A 17,276-nucleotide genomic window follows, 5' to 3' on the forward strand; every position below is an offset into this window, starting at 1 on the left:
GGGCACCTGGGTGGCTCAGTGGATTAAAGCATCTGCCTTCAGCTTGGGTCATGGTCCCGGGGTCCTGGGATTGAGCCCTGCATCCCGCTTTCTGCTCAGGGGGGGATCCTGCTTCCCTCTCTCTCTGCCTGCCTCTCTGCCTACTTGTGATCTCTGTCTGGCAAATAAATAAATAAAATCTTTTTTTAAAAAATGCATGCAGCCACTTGGTACAAGGGAAAATTTGACAGAGAGGAAGTTGGCAGACAATGACAGAAACAGACAATGGTCTCAACCAATTTCAGTTAAGATATATTTGCAAATTTTACAAGAATACGTGGCCATTGCACTCAGTGCTCGTATGTTTTCTCCCAGGGTTTTCAAAGGGGTGCATGCAGGGAAGGAACCCTGAGCTTAAGTTTCATTAGCTTCATGGTAATTGCACCTCTGAGATTGTTAGAAGGTGCTAAGTGCTACCTAAAAAAGGGCAGGGGATATAGGGTCTGGGATCAGAAGTGTGACGGGCAGCACACATATGAAGCAGGTGACCAGAACAGGCCTTCAAGAGAGGAAAGATTTGCGTAAGGACTTGCCAGGGAGAGTTAACCAAGCAGATAGGCTGGGAGAAGAGAATTGCAGGCAGAGGGAGCTGCTTGAGCAAAGAAACTAAGGCAGAGATGTGGCCGGTATATTCTAGGAACTGCGAAAAGACTAGTGTTACCAGAGCAAGGTGACAGAGGGAGACGGTAACATGAAGTCAGAGGGTTAAGAGACTGGCAGAGAAGTGGAGAACCTTTGCAGGGTTTGGAGTAGAGCAGAAACAGAATCTAACTTAAAAGGATTATTGTGGCTGCTGGGCAGCGAGCAGACTGCAGGGAGTATCAGCCGTCTAAAGAATGGATGATGGGGGCTCCAACCACAGTGGTAACCATTAACATGGTTAGAAATGGTCTATTTCTGTTGCTCATTCCTGGGTAATTGTACTTGTTCATTTGTGTATTAGCAGGGTTGGGAAATAAAATTTGTAGCTAAGCAAATATTTCTGAAATATATTTGTGTCTATGGGTATAAATAAATCAAACTGAACATAACTGTCCATAAGCAGTATTTGTGAAGGCAGAAAAATATCAACGAAGTACTAAAAAGATTTTATTTAATATACAGTGACCAAAACTTACCCCTTGGGGGGAAAGATGACCTGAATGAGTTTTGACCTAATGTGGTTCTTTGACAGGTTTGTCTGGCATCATTCATCATATCTGTTTAAGGGCTTGTATAAGGTCTAGTTCAGTGCCTTTAGCCAGCCTTTAATACTGTGAAGTCTGGTTAAGAGCTAGCTGTGGAGGAACAGCAGGTTCCCAAATGCTCCATAACTGCTGGGCAGACCACCCAGGAAGCTCTTCTGTGTGTGAGTAGAAGACAAACACCTAAGCTTCAAAATACCTCAGGATACAACGCTGTCAAGAGGCAATAATAAGAAAATGACACTGCAGCGTGTTGCCAACAGTTGAGAGGCTGTGCAGAAACAGGATTTACTACTATTGGTCCAGTGAAGAACAGGAGTATAAAATAGCCACACAAAAGTACTTGGCATATTTCAGGTGGATATAATTAAAGATGTTGAAACAAGGTTAGCTGACACATTGTTTGGATTATAATCCCCAGAATGCAGATTCTGAAGCCAAGATCTACTCACAGGAAGTATACTGGTGAGCCTTCTTCCGAGCAACACTGGTCGGGAGTGAGGACATCGGGAGTGGGTAGGTCAAGGTGAACTGTGATGTAGTGGCAACAGAGGCCTCAGGTGGGAGTTCTAGAGCTGGAATGGCCGGCCCTTCAGAGTCATCCAGAACTCAGTAAGGAGAAGGAGCCCTGCCTTCTCACTGTGTGGGAAGCAAATGTTGGCTGCAGGCTGCCCTCGGGATGTGTGCCTGTTCTTGGGAGAAACGGTTCCTTTACTCAGAGGGTCACTCCCCAATTAGAACAGAGCTGTGGCAGCTGGGGGTGGGTATCTCAGTCTTGAAGAGGGGATTCTGGCAGTAGCGGGCACGGCATCCACTACACGCATGCCTGGCAATATTGAGTGCAGGGGGCACAATCGCACACACGCACTCACTCAATACTACAAAGCAAGCACATCTTACAGGGACGTCTCTCTCAAAGGTTAAATGACTCGCCCGGGAGCAAATCTACTCATAATGAGTAAGGAGATCCTCAGAAATGAAATCTTCTAGTGTTTTAATTACAAATATCAAAGTTTAGTCTTATATATAGTATTAGGAACTTTCATAAGATGAAACTTGATATGAAAAAAATTAAGGACACAGAAAAGTATTTTAGTGTAAAAGATTTTTTTAACCTAAGTCAAAGAACATGAAAATGGAAATGAAATATTAGTCTTATGTGAGATGCTAATTAGCCATGAAAAAAATCTTCATCCAATCAGAATTCAAAATCACATTTAAAGATAGAAAATCAACTCAAACTGAATTAATATTATAAGTACGTTAAATCAAATAAATATGCTATTAGGGTTTTCATGTTTATAGACTTGCAAGATAATTTTTAGAATATTCACATTTTCTATATTTTCTCAAATGTATATTATCTATCAAACAATAAACATATCTAACTTAAATATTCAGATAAAGTGATAATCACAAAACAAATATTAAAATTATGGGACTCAGGCAATGAAAACTTAATAATGAATTAGTTTATACTGCATATACAAAAAGTTGTTTTACTGCCTAACAGATGTCTTTAACTAGTATTTATTTTATTTATTTATTTTTTCTTATTGTGTTAGGTTAGTCACCATAAAATTCATCATTACTTTTTGATGTAGTGTTCCAAGTTAAGTAGTATTTAACAGGTGAGGAGCCAGTATGTTTTGTCCCAGGAAATGAAAATACACTTGGGTAAAAACAAGTTACATAGTTGTTAAACTTTATCAGTTTAAATGGTATCTGGACAAAAAGTCAAATAATATTTTAAAGCCCATTAAAGGGATACCTGAGAAAATAATTTATTTTAAAAGAGACACTTTAAGTTTCCTCTATAAATAGGTTGAAGCAGAGCCCTCCATTTAGCAGATGCAAATTGGGTGACTGCGTATGGGGCAGAATTTTAGGTGAGATCCAAAAGCCAAAAATATCTCTCCCACCAACTTGTCAACATTTGAAATGCCACTTAGAGATTAACTCCTTTGTCATAATTAAAATACCACGGAGGAAATTATATTCAGCCATATAGGTTATTGTTCCTTTGAGGCTGGGATTTTCGGTCTCTGCTCTCTGGAATCCCTCAGCAGGCTTGGGGTGGGTGGAGGGCAAGAACAGGTCTGTGGTCCCAAGCGGGAGAACAAACCTGAGTGAGTCTGTGTGGGCAGCCACCATCTTGGCTTCAACTAGGGTAGATCCTACTTTTGTTTATATAGTAGATTCCAAAAAAGAATTTTAATCTAAGAAAAATATATTGTTGTAAAATGTCTTAGCTTGAAAGAAAGTATGGCACGCCCTTTTCGAAAGAATGAAACTTGAAAAAAGGTGGTAAATGAGAACATGGGGTACCTGACAGTCTAAACTGGGGGCTTAGGGGGTGGGGATGGCTGAAGGTCAACAGAGGCTGAGGATGGAGAGGCCTGCAAAATGGCCATCACAGGCTTCACAGTTAACGTGGGAGCAGGACTACATTTCCCTGCCTTTAAGCATTTGAAGTCACATTTTGGGGGCAATGGGTGGCTCAGACAGTTGAGCAACCACTCTCGACTTTGGCTCCAGTAGTTTTCTCAGAGTCATGGAATAGAGCACTGCACAGGGCTCCCTGCTTAACGTGGAGTCTGCTTGAGATTCTCTCTCCCTCTCTCTCTCTGCTCCTCCCCAACTCTAAAATAAATTTAAAAATCTTTTTTAAAAAAAATGGCACATTTCATTGTTTTGTTAGAATATTTCTTTTAAGGAACTTCCCTGCCATCCCATTTTTCTGTCTATTGACAAAGTAAAATTTCCAAAACAAGGCGAAAGTTCTACAAAAATATTTTCTTTGTATCCAATTAAAATTCTCACTAAGATATGAAAATGTTCTAAATTATCTGGATGACAGTGGCAAGGCAAATGTGCTTGCCTGTCACGTCCTAAGCCAAGTAATTTCAATAAGCCCTTTATACATGAGGATCTTTCAAGAAGAAATGAAACAAAGATCTCATTTTGTTGAAATTAATTTAGTGCCTAAAATTCTATTTAATTGGGATTAAAGTATAAGGTGTATAGATCTTGTCAGTAGTGGGTATAATATAATATACCATATACCAGAGTTTGATAAGTTAAGGCTTTTTTGGAAGCTCCTGGATTTAATATATTTCTTTCCAAAGAAAATGAGGACTTCTTTTTGATGAGAAAAACATAGTCACATCTCCCAAATCCTATTTCAGTAGGGGAAATGAACATCTTAAGATTAAATATGAGCTAAATCATCAGACTTCCCCAAATTCTCAGCCTCAGAAATCATATTCTCATCTTTAGGTAGGGTACATGTTTTTAATGCTATTCAGTGTCTTTTTAGAATATATCAAATATGCCTACAAATTTAATTTCCCCCTTAATATGAATAAGGGGAAACTGGGTAACTAAAACCTGTATAAAAGTTTGCCATCTATAGCAGTCCATTTTTATTTTAGTAAGTAATCCATTTTTCATAAAACATTATTGAAATTGTATGTAGAATCTTAAGTAGGTGTAAATGTATCACTTCATTTGCACTTAGTAGAAAATCTGTATTCATTTCTATGTTCAGATGATGAATTGACGCTTGATAATATCCATGGTGAGTTGGGCTAACATAGATGTCAGTGGGTAATTCAGGGGATGGGAGCATATGTAGGAAGAGAATCTCAATGACTTGAGCATCTCAAACACTCTGTGAAAAAGCTAATTGAGAGGTAAAAACAAATTAACTGCTATGGAGAAGGACAATCTCCCCGAGAGAGAGAGTGTGCCGACAGCAGTAAGGTTCAGTGGTTGCATTTAGTCCGGGTAACTGCTGGGACAGTAATCCAGCTCTGGCCTGGGGACTTTCCCTGCTGACTGCCCACCTGGCAATTCTCTGGGCACCTTCAAGGCTGTCAGGACTGTGCAAGGAAAGCTGCTCTCATTACAACCAGCTCTGCATGGGAGCTGATGCCCCGACCAATTGCTTTTCCCTGATTTTGATCCAGACGCAGTTTTTCTCTTCAGTGGGTCTAGGAAGGGAAGATTGTATCTTCCTGTGCACAGAGATTTACACCTGGCTGCAAATGCCTGTCAGGAAATAGGCTGAGGTGAATACACTGGCATTTCCCTCCAACAGTTGAAAGATGAAAGGAAGGAAGGAAGGAAGAGGAGGAAGGAGAGAGAGAGAAAGAGAGGAAGGAAACAAGCCAGCAAGCAAAGCAAAGAAAGAATAGAACAGAAAGTAGAGTAGATGAGTGGTTTCTGTGCCTACTGCTAATCGTTATTCCATGAGAGGTTGGAAGGCATTCACAGGATCTCAAGTTTCTTTGCCTTTAAAATGAGCAGTCTGACACTTGCCTACAGTGATAAAATCCACACATAAAAATTAATAATCTCCATCATATTTTGCCCAACATTTAAGGAATGTTCTTAAAATCTTAACAATGACCCCGAATATTCCAATCTTCCGAGTCTCGTCATAATTCCTTTGAAAATGAATGTCATCTTGGAACATTTTAGTATCTATACTTAACGCATATCCTGAATTTGTTTTTCCAATGTTTATCCAAATAATGTAGGTGAAATAACAGAACAGCTCAGGGATTATAAATACATATCTGGAAAAAGTGGTTTAAACAGAAAGACAAAAATCAAGGGCTGTACAATGGAAATAAGGACATAATGCACACACAGTGATGAGGCCATTCAAGAAACAAATCTTGCCACTATTTTACGGATAACCTGTTTTCTCCTTCTATTCACTTAATTGCTCCACATATTCCTAAATATATAAATAAACTTTCTATTAATACATATGGTTAGAAAGCCTCAAACATTAAAAAAAAAAAAAAAAAGACCACCAAATAATCTCAAATGGATTCATGATGCTCTTGTGCCACTGGTAGAGCAAATTCCATATTCAAATATCTAAATCCAAATTCAGATATCCAAAGCATAGGGATGACTAGGTATCGCAGATAAAAGTTAGTCTCTTTTCTGTTATCAATCAAATTATCCCATCTTCTGAAGAGAAATAAACCCATGAACTGGAATGGTAAAGTAGTAAAAAGCTGAGAAAACCCACACATTAGTTTCATTGTCTTCAAAAGGTGTCATATTGCTCTAATTGTATGAAAATAATCATAGGCATGGGCCAAGAGGGTATTCTAGGCTTCTCTGCATCTTCCCACAGTACCTAGGAGAATGCCTGGCAGGCAGTATTTGATAATGTGAGGATTTACTGCACTATTCATTGAAAATCATCTTTCTTTCTGTCACCGGCAGAATACAAATTGTTAGATGCATACCGTACTACTCAGAAGATGAACTAGATGCCGGACAAAGATAATCTTTTAAAAATAAATCTCTAAATTATCCCTTTAACAAAGCTAATTTTCCTTATGCTATAAGAGAACAATATAACCAAACAATATAAAAATAGAAAGGCTAAAAATCTCCAAATCACAGCTGCCTGAATCTTTTTTTGTTTTGTTTTAGTTACTAAATTCCACCATATTTCCCTTGCTCCCAACCAGAGTGAATTCATGTAAAGTTAATGAAGATTAAGCTTCTAGACCCATACTTGCCCCAGCCCTGAGAGTACTGGAAGTTGCTGGGAGCTTTAGATTATCATAAGTAGGGAAGGGAAGCCAGCAACTCTCTAGCAATTAAGGAGTATTTCCATATAAGTACTTCTGAGAAAAACTAAAAAAAGTCTCAAAAGAAAGGATCTAAATCTCCAATCCTCCATTAATTTGTCATGGTTTACTTTCTTAATATAAATAAATATCCACTTTCAGGCCTAATTTTAAATAGGTTCCTCTTAATCCAAATAAATATCCACTTTCAGGCCTAATTTTAAATAGGTTGCTCTCGCCCAAATTGTGTAAGCTCTAGACCTCACATAAACCGGATCTGCCTCCACTGACATTGAATGGAAGACAACCCACAGAGCATTATTGACCAATTGTGTGTGAAAAGCACTAATTCTAGTGAAAAAACTTCCCTGTACCCATCTTCCACTTGTTTCCCCGTGTTGTCTCCCACCCACTCACATATCCCACACTCGTGCTCATCAATTCTCTGTCACAATCACCCAACGTCCTTCTAGTTTTTCCACCCACCATCTCTTAAAGCTTGGCTAATACCGTTTCCTATCAACCCTTTCTTTCCTGCTCTCCCAGGGAAACGCTAACATTTCTGACAGCATCTCCATGGGGACGAAGAGGAGGAGCTGCAAGAAAGAACAGGACTGGAAAAGCAGAAGTCATTGAGCCATAGCTATAGCAGATGTTCTCAAAGTGGCTGGGGGTGGTGGCATTGACAGGGGATCTAAGGTAAGTGAAGGTTTAGACTAGTAAGCATTAACTCCAAAAACCTGAAGGATTTCATAAATTATGGTGCACATCAAGTGTGACTACTAAAGCTAGAAACAATAAGATTCCATCAACCTAAAAGGTCCCATGATGGGCAAGAGACTGTACCAGAATACAAAAAAAAAAAAAAAATGTACACTGTGGTTATGACTACATAGGGCAAATGAGTGCTTATGGAAATTATATGCAAAAGTGAGAATGGTTATATAACAAATAATGGGATTATAAGTGACATAACTTTTTCTTAAAATTCCTCTAATGTTATTATGTTTTCAATTTTTTTTATAGGGAATTTTCCCATACCAGGGATAGACATTTAGGTTGTTCTCAGGCCTTTGTCTTATATATCCATTTAAACTCAGGTCTATTTCATGCCATGTAATTGCACAAATGGGACTGAGGCTACATGGAATACAGAAAGAGTATGTCCTTTTGAGAGGTGACCTGCTAGTATTAAGACCTAACCAAAAGCTCCTATTTCTAAGTTATCAATGAAAGATATGATGAGGATAAGAACCTCAGTGAAAAATTGAAGACAAACCATATACAATATGAAAAACCACGCCAGGGAATTTTGAATCACACCTGGCCTTCAGCCCATATTTGAAAGCCACTGCTCTAGAAGATGATGACAATACAATCAATTATTTTGGTTCTTAAAGCTAGCAATGGATATGTATACACACACACACACACACACACACACGTGCATATGTGTATAAACATAGATGTATAATATACATATACATACATATTCAGCAGAGTGATATAGATCATCAAACACAGAAAATTGGAAAGATGATCATCCCAGTTTATTTTATTGATCAGGCACTCTTTTAAGATCAAAATGGATAGAAAGGGGGAAAAATAAGTTTTACTAGAGCCACAATGCCTTTGAGTTATAAGTAGAAAACATATTCATTTGTTGATATATCATCTAATACTCTGTATAGGACATGCCATGAGACGGGATAAAGTTGTTCATAACCAGAAAAGACATGGTCTTGGCCACAGTAAGTCAGAGGTAACTGCGTTAGAGATGGTGCTCCAAGAAAGGGCAGTTCATCCATGTGCCATGGGAAGCTAGAGTTCGGCCAGACAACAGATATGATCTGATTCGGGAATTAATAAAAGATGGCATGCAGTGGCCTTTGCTCAGTATCTCTTCAGCTGGAATTAGCAAGTTCTCCCCACTGAGGAGGAAGTGCAGAAAAAGACCTCAATTCTAAGATTTGCAAATCTGAATATTTGGGATACAGTTTGCTAATCCATTTTTGTCACTACTATCTGGCTCTTTCCATCTTAAGAACCGGCTTAGAAAACTGCAGATCTTGGTTTCTTTTCCATCAGTCCAAACATGCACTCCCAACAATTTCAAGTTACTACAAGTCGTCACTGAATACAAACTTTGGAAGAGATGCTCAGTAGCATACCATTATATAGTGTTTCTGTGAAACAAACATGATAGTCATAAATAATTTTAAGGAGAATAGGTAACAGTAAAACATAATAAAATAATTAGGAAGTGAAGATTATTATCTTTGTTTTTAACATGACTACTTTATTTTAAGTTTATATAATTTTTAACAATGGCTGTATTTAACAACTGACTCATGAAATTCCTGAAAATTTAACAATCAGCAATCTCAAACCAGTAGGAGCAAGTTTCAGCTTTTCAAACCCACTTAGTCTCTTGAGTGTTATGCTCACTCAAGTGTCATGACCTCAGGGTTGTGAGATCAAGTCCTACATTGGCTCTGGCCTTAGCAGGGAATCTGCTTGAGATGCTCTCTCTCCCTCTCCTTACACCCTCCCTCCATCCCCCACCCCTTGCATGCTTTCTCAGTCTCTCTAAAATAAAAATAAATAAACCTTTAAAAAAAGAAGGAGGAAAAAAAACCTCTGGAGGTGGGGGTATTGATGTTTTAGAAAAGGTCTCCAGATGATTCTAATGTGGCAGCCAGGATTGAAAGACCAGTGGTCTATGCTAAAACCTGATGGGGCTGATGTCCAGGTTTCTTGGAATACGGGAAAAAGAATTTATTGCCTAAGAGAAATTGGATATTCCAAAGGGGAAAACTGGGAAGAAGGGAGGGGAACTGAGCATTCCATGGGAAAAAATTGATAAAGACGGAGGATATCTTGGAGTGGGGAGAGGGAACTCAGATAAAACCAGGGTAACTAACCATCGTGTTTTGCCTGGGACTGAGAGGTTTCCTGGATATAAGGTTTTCAGTGCTACAACCAGAAAAGTCATGGGCACATGAATGGACGCACTGGATTTTTCATTTTATTTATTTTTTTAAAGGTTTTATTTATATTTTTGACAGAGATCACAAGCAGGCAGAGAGGCAGGCAGAGAGAGAGGGAGAGGGAAGCAGGCTTCCTGCTGAGCTGAGAGCCCGATGTGGGACTCAATCCCAGGACCCTGAGATCATGACCTGAGCTGAAGGCAGCTGCTTAACCCGCTGAGCCACCCAGATGCCCCTGGATTTTTCATTTTAATTAATTTTCATTAATTTAAATTTAAACAGCTACATGAGACTAGGGGCTACTGTATTGGACAGCACAAGAAGATGGCTTCTTTGCATATATACATTTCCTCTTCTGTTTGCCGGTATGGAAAAAATTATGAAGCATATTAAAGAAATACATAAGAGTAGTAATTCAGATCCTGAAGTTAAATATTTGCTATCAAGCCCACGTACAAATATGAACACATGATAAAAATTATTCAGAAATATGTAACAAACTTGTGAGAAAAAAAAAAAAAAACACTTTTGTTTTTTCCAGGCATATTCCCAGGCATTCCAGGTTGCTGATACAAATGAGTGGAGATAAATGATATTAAGGCAACCATGCTCCCTCACCTAGCTCCTCTCTTAATCAATAACAAGTACTTTGCAAAAGGTTGGACTAGATCTGTAACCAAGACAGAAATCTGGAAAAGAAAAATATTACTGGATGATGGGAAACCTTGACCTTGATGTCTTGAACATCACTTCCTAAACCTTTAGCTGACTCGTAGACTACAGAAAATAAATTATAATGTTTTTTGTGGAATTACATTTCCCCAAAGATCAATTTTTGCATGGTAATATTCTCATTCCAAATGCAAACATGATAATGTCATTTTAAAGAATTACAGATAGAAAATATGATGTTCATAATTATAATATAAAGTTTATATTTGTAGAATAAAACTTAATATTAAGAAAAGTTATAGAAATAAAGACTGATTAAAATATAATTACTTTGTTATCACATTCAAATATAGATATAATTTTAAAAATGATGAGTTGAAATAGTTTGTTCCTTTGATGGAAAAATGGCCATCCACTGAGTAATTCAATTATTTTCTCTTGAAATGTGGGCTACAAAATCATTAGAACAACATTAACTTGACAGACTTAACATGGATACTTGATTGTGATAAACAAACGATTCAAATTCCTTAACTTTCAGTTCTTAAGCCACTTTAGCCAAGTATGAGTCACTTTTTTCTCTTCCAGAGGTGCAATAGCAAAATGTAGCATAGAACATTTAGCCATCTTGTCCCGACAAATAACCAATTCACCCTTTTCCCCAGTATATTCTTAAGTATTGATTTTACCAAGTGAACTCAGACATGTGTCACACTTATCCAATACAGATCCTTTTCCTTGGAAATGTAGTTTGTACATCAATCAGTCACCTGGCCTTTCACCTCTAATTCCTATTGCCACTGTCTGTCAATTATTAAAGCCTTTCCCATTTCTCTAAATAAGATCTTTTTTGAAACTGAAATACATAGTGACTCCTATCAAAAATATATGTTTCTTGGAAAAGTATGCCATGTTCACATGATTAAATGTCTTCATTAAAATTACTTTTCTGAGTTGAAAACATTGAAAGTTTATAAATCCACTTTCCAAATGCCTCTAGGTATTTTCCTTTAAAGCATACTCTCTGAATGGTAATATTAGCACTTGTAAGCCAAACTCTGGTTTGAGAAAGACAACATTAAAAGAAATTCAAGCTGAGTGGCATTGTTAGAAGGGTCTTCAAATGGAGCAGAGTGTATTCATCTCTGGCTGAACCCAGTGAGAGTTACAGAATGACACCCACCTTGAGCTGCAGGCCTCCTGGGATAAGAGTGTTTGCTGGAAGGCTTTTAATGTGTTGGTAGACATAAGAGGAGAATTGCTCCTGCTCAGCCTGTAATTGGGGGCCAAGTTTAGAGAGATGACCTCTGTTGCTTTTGATAGCTGTCTGCAATTCATCAATCAGCCTGCTCACCTGAAGGGGTTAAATTACAAGAGTTGTTAGCAAGAAGTAATTGTTGATGTCACACCTATTAGATTTTTGAGTACCTAGTTTGATGGGAGGGAAAATGACTTCAATATAAGAATTTGAGTATAGCGCTATCTTCAAGTAAAGAGAACAGAAGAGATACGCATTCTTTCATCAGCTAATTTTATTTATGGGAAAATTTATAATTTTTGCACTTCACTAATATGGAATAGATAGCCATTTACAAATGCTGAATAAAAATATCTCCGGTTATGAGAAGAAACATGCACCTCACAAATTTGCGAAGGATTTCTAAAATGCTTAACAGAATAAAATCTTCCTAAGACTTCAATTAATCCAACATATGTATCACTGACAATATTTAATTTTATTATATGAAAACCATGTTATGTAAATTTGTTTTCTCTAATAGATTAGATTCTTACACAAACATTAAGTGATATATGGTAGTCACCAAAAGAGATTAAAGCAGAAATTCACTTTACCTATGGCCCTTTAAAAATGATTAAATTAGACCCATTTAGAGTTATGAATGGGCTTTTGAAATATTGGGTTAAAAATCATGGCTCTTCCATTTACTGACTGAAAGACTGTGAACAGGTAATAAAACCCTTATCTGTAATGAAGAATAATAACAGCCTTATCATATTAAGAATTAAATAAGATTACAGAATGAATGACACATTGTCTAGCCTATAGTAATGTGTCTAATGTACATTATATTATTATAGTGTTTTCTTTTTTAAATCTAGTTATTTTCCACATATCAAGTGTTAGTTGTTATTCTTGGTCTATCTTTCCTATTCCTATCCCTACTTCACATAAAGCAGATAAAAATTTGAAACTATCTGCTAGCAGATTCTCCATCTCACTTCAATGTCCATAGTAAAAAATGGGAAATCTTTCTCCAAGGGTCTCCCTTGTACAGACACCTCATCCTCTTTTTCTCTCTTTCAAATGAAATATGGTATTTGTCCTAGTATATACTCCAACTCTGTTAAATCCATGATTTCTATCTCTTCTACAGAGGATTCCAAGAAATCAATGAAAGCAAGTTTGTACTCTTATCTATATAACTTGAATATTAACTTTTCTACTCTACCTAGTTAGTTCAAGATTACATATGTATGTACACACACACACACACACACACACATACATATACGTAGACATACACTTTAATGACATTAACTTTCTCCAAAAACTTTAGAAGCATTATGTGCATATAAACAAGCTAATTTAAATGATTCTTATTTTTCTTTGATCTTCCATATCTCTCTTATTTGTCCTTATGTCATTAATCATCTACTCCCTTGTTTTTTTTTTATTTATTTTCATTAAAAAAAAAAATTAAGTAGGCTCCAACCCCAGCATGGAGCCCAGCACAGGGCCTGAACTCACAACCCTGAGATTAAGACCTGAGCTGAAATCAAGAGTTGGATGCTTAACTGACTGAGACACCCAGGCGCCTCTCAGCTAGTCGCTTAAAAAAAAAAAAAAAAAAAAAAAAATCCTACACTTTAAAAAGGACTGGCAAATCTTTTCTTGAAAAGGGACAGATAGTATTTTCAGTTTTATAGGCCATAAGGTTTCCATCAAAACTGTTTGACCCTGCAGTTGTACTTTGAAAGCAGCCACAGACCACATGTAAGTGGGCAAGACTGTATTCCAATAACACTTTTTAGGAAAAATAATCAATAGACTATATTTGGCCCTAAAACTGTAGTTTGCCAACCCTTCTTCCAAATTCATATATTTCTTCTCCTTCCTTCCTTTTCTTATAAGTAATACTCTGGTCCACGCCCTCATCTCCTCCTCCTTTCCCCTTACTTGAATTACCACAACACCTACTGAGTGGTCTCTCTGTCCCTGGTCTCTCCACTTCAGAGTCACCCTGCCACCTCCCCTGAATTAATCTACCTCCCACAGAACAGTGAATCCCCCAGTGGCTCCCCCCATCTTCCTCAGCTTGGCTTTCAAGATTAAAAACCTTTTCTGTTTTTTGGAATGAATGTCTATGCTTCCCATAGTACTGTTAACTCTCCTATAAAGTTGTAACATTTAAAATACAGAAATAATAAGTGATCCAATATTAAATTGGTCAGTTTCCAGCCTAATCTTCACCATACTACCCTCCAGTATTATCCTCAAAAATGATGGATAATAACATCTGTCATACCAAAACTAGAGACCAAAACAGGCCAAGCAACTTGTTCATATAGTTGTCTGACAAAATTTAAATGCAAGAATGAAAAGCTTTAGACTCCAGATGCCATTTCTGCAAAGCACTGATCCTCTCTGAACCTTTCCTCACCCCCAGCATCATATGATTTAAAAAGACAAAATTTTATGTTAGTCTTTAAAATATATTAAACATCATGCAATGCATTATGCTTGTCAGTAATACTGTTCTCTGCAATTTTCGTACTGTACTTTATACTATAGTGAGCCACCAAAAAAAAAAAAAAAAGGAGGAATTTCAGGCTTTGATTTGAGAACATTTTTATACATGACTGGTTTTACTGTCACAATCCATAGCCTTTCACAGATAGGGGATTTCATGTGACATCAGAAACCAACCAACCATACAATTGATGATGTCATTTGCATTCTAAAGGGCTATTGGTTAAAGCCTTAAAAGTTTCATTTCCTATGAATCCTTTGTTCTTTCAAAAAATTTCTCTATCATTTTTGCTATTTTCAATTGTCCCATGATTATCTGTTAATGTATGTGAAGTACAATTACATCAATTATCACCTGTCTTTTTAAAAAAGATAAGTTAAAACTATCAAGAAAGGTGTTCTAGCAAAAATTAACATATCTCAAAATAGGAAAAAATATATCAAGAATCCTGCATTGACATTTTGGTAAAATTTCCATCCAATCTTACTAAAACTTTATGTTACTTTACATATTCATAAGGTCTTTTATCCCCAAAGTGCTACATTTTGTTCTCAGTTATTATAACAGACTACCCTTAAAGATAACCCTACACATGAAGTAACTCGTATACCAAAATTGGGTAGGTAATACAATAACCCTGAATTATTTTACATAATATGATTTTTTTTTTCAAATCACAGATGTTGCCAGAAGGGGAAAAATGCTCTTTAAAATTCTTCATCATGAATCTTTTTTTTCCTGCAAATCCTTTTTTTTCCTCTCTCTCTCTCTACAAAGGCAATGTGAATAGGGGTAAAAGAAGACAAAACTTGACCTTTTGTGATCCCAGCATTAATGGGTCTGTTCATAATTCAATCTATGTGTGTGTGGGAGCATCCATGTGGAAACATAGAGGCCTGAGAGACATAAAGCCTTTCCCTTTAAACATTATCTGGCCCTATCAGTCCCATTCACAAAAGAAGGCTTACGTATGCATATGTTGAAAAAATGCACCATCTCATTGTGCGGCAGAAAGCCTACACATTCTACTCTTCATTCTCCGTGGAAATGCAGCACGGAAGTGACACTTGTACAGAATTTGGGAGAGTGACAAATGAGCAGAAGGTAGCAAAAAAAATAAGTATTCGATGAGGGAAAAGACCAAACTTCTGAAAGAATGCAAATGCACACCTGTCTATAAACATAGAGGCTTTTTGCTTAAAAACACACATGGGGAGTTTAGTCATGTTTTTATAACACATTAATGTAACCCTTGAATTTATTCAACTCTCAAGATGATTTAGATTTACCATAAAATATCATTGTTTCTAATGATTCTAAAATTTATGCACATTGAAGTTGTATGTTCTGAATTACACATTCTGTATATTGTCCTTTGGCTATTAGGAATGATGCTTTGAGGAGTTCATGGTTTTTCCAATGATGAGCTCAGCTCTTCCTTGATTTCTATGTGGCCTTGAGTCCATCTACTATTAGTAAGGAGGACTCCAGAGAACTTTGCACTAAATTATTGCTTGAAATCAGCACAAAAGGCGACAGCCTCTATCCTGGGAATGTCATCTTGGCATGCAACACACAGGGAATGGTCTCAAAGCTAGGTCTGTGCTTAAACTTAAGACCAAGAAACTTTCTAATTTATGACATAATTAAGAACCAGAAAAGGGTTAGGGAAATGAAAATGAGTATTTTAAGTTTCCTGAAATCTCTTCTTTCTTTCAGGCCCAAGGGTACAGCATTTTTTAGGTTGAAGAGAAATGTAACGCAGATTTGATGAACAAAGATTAGAAAAGATATGAGAACCTATGAGCAAAGTTACGTATCTCTTAATTTAGAAAGATGGGCTGCAATGTAACTACCCAGAGAACTTGAAGTGTGTACCACCTCTTACTCATACCACTTCAAATATTCCCAACTTTTTAATAGTTTCTAGAACCCTTCTAAGATGGAAGATATCTCTGAAGGAGAGTTACCATGCTTCCAGCCAGAGGTCCATTGTGTGTACCACCTTTAAGCCTATTCAAGAGTCTAACATTCATGGAGGAAGGGGTGATTAAAATAGAGAGTTTAAAAAAATTTTAATTCCAGTGTAGTTTATATACTGTGTTATATGAGTTTCATATATGAGTTTCAGTGTACAATATAGTGATTCAACAGTTCCATATACTACTCTGTGCTCATCAACATAAGTTACCCTTAATCCCCTTCACCTAAAATAGAAACACTTAAATGTCTTTATAATTCATCTGGAAATTGAGCTATATTGATGGCAACAAAAATAATGTCAACTATACCTTTTGAGGAAGCAGTGAGAATGTGCTTCACAGGCTTCTAACCAACCACAGAAGCACAATGAACCATAGGTCCCAGCTACTATCTCTCAAATCCAAATGGCTGAGGATGCTGAGGTAGGTCTAACTTAGGGAGTCATAGGACTCCTCTGAAGGACAACTTGAGGTGAGGGATACACTACCAGCTTCACTAAACCTTCCTTAGACTGCAGTGCTGTCAAAGAGGCTTCCCTCCAGTTTTCCTTTCCTCTCTCCTTCACTCATGTTCAAGCCTGCATTTCAGTCTAACAGGTCTCCCAGACTTACCCAGAGCTCTCTCCATTTTCTCTCATAGGCAGTTCTTCTAATAAAATACATACACATTTAATACTGTCTTGGTACTTACTTTCCAGAGAACCTGGAATAACTTTTAAACTAACAATAGCAAATTATATGCACATTTCTAAAAACCATTTCCCAAAAAAGTAGTTTAACATGTAACACACCTCAAAGCAGTCTTATGAAACATACATTATTATTATTCCCAGTTTTCATGTGGAAAAATTAAATGAAATAAAACAAGACCATGTCTATTGTCTTAAGATAAAAACACAGACAGCAGAAATCTGAATCTAAATCTCAGATTTTATGATGTTTAGTTTGGATTTTGAAATATATCTAGAAATACAATATTTTTATAAAAAATAAACTCTAGGCTAAATAAATTTTGAATTTTTTCCCTCCCAGA

The 17,276-nt window shown here is 36.9% G+C and overlaps 1 protein-coding gene across 5 annotated transcripts in view; it reads right to left on the reverse strand.

Moving 5' to 3' along the window:
* Window positions 1-17,276, reverse strand: part of DCDC1 (doublecortin domain containing 1) — a 439,498-nt gene that overhangs the window by 216,325 nt on the left and 205,897 nt on the right. For all 5 annotated transcript variants that reach the window (XM_059138743.1, XM_059138722.1, XM_059138732.1 and 2 more), the window contains one exon: window positions 11,672-11,842. In XM_059138743.1, the coding sequence (XP_058994726.1) occupies window positions 11,672-11,842 (171 nt within the window). The remainder of the gene's footprint in view (window positions 1-11,671; window positions 11,843-17,276) is intronic.

This window comes from Mustela lutreola, chromosome 1 (genome assembly GCF_030435805.1).
Source record: "Mustela lutreola isolate mMusLut2 chromosome 1, mMusLut2.pri, whole genome shotgun sequence".
In the NCBI taxonomy this organism is placed as follows: domain Eukaryota; kingdom Metazoa; phylum Chordata; class Mammalia; order Carnivora; family Mustelidae; genus Mustela; species Mustela lutreola.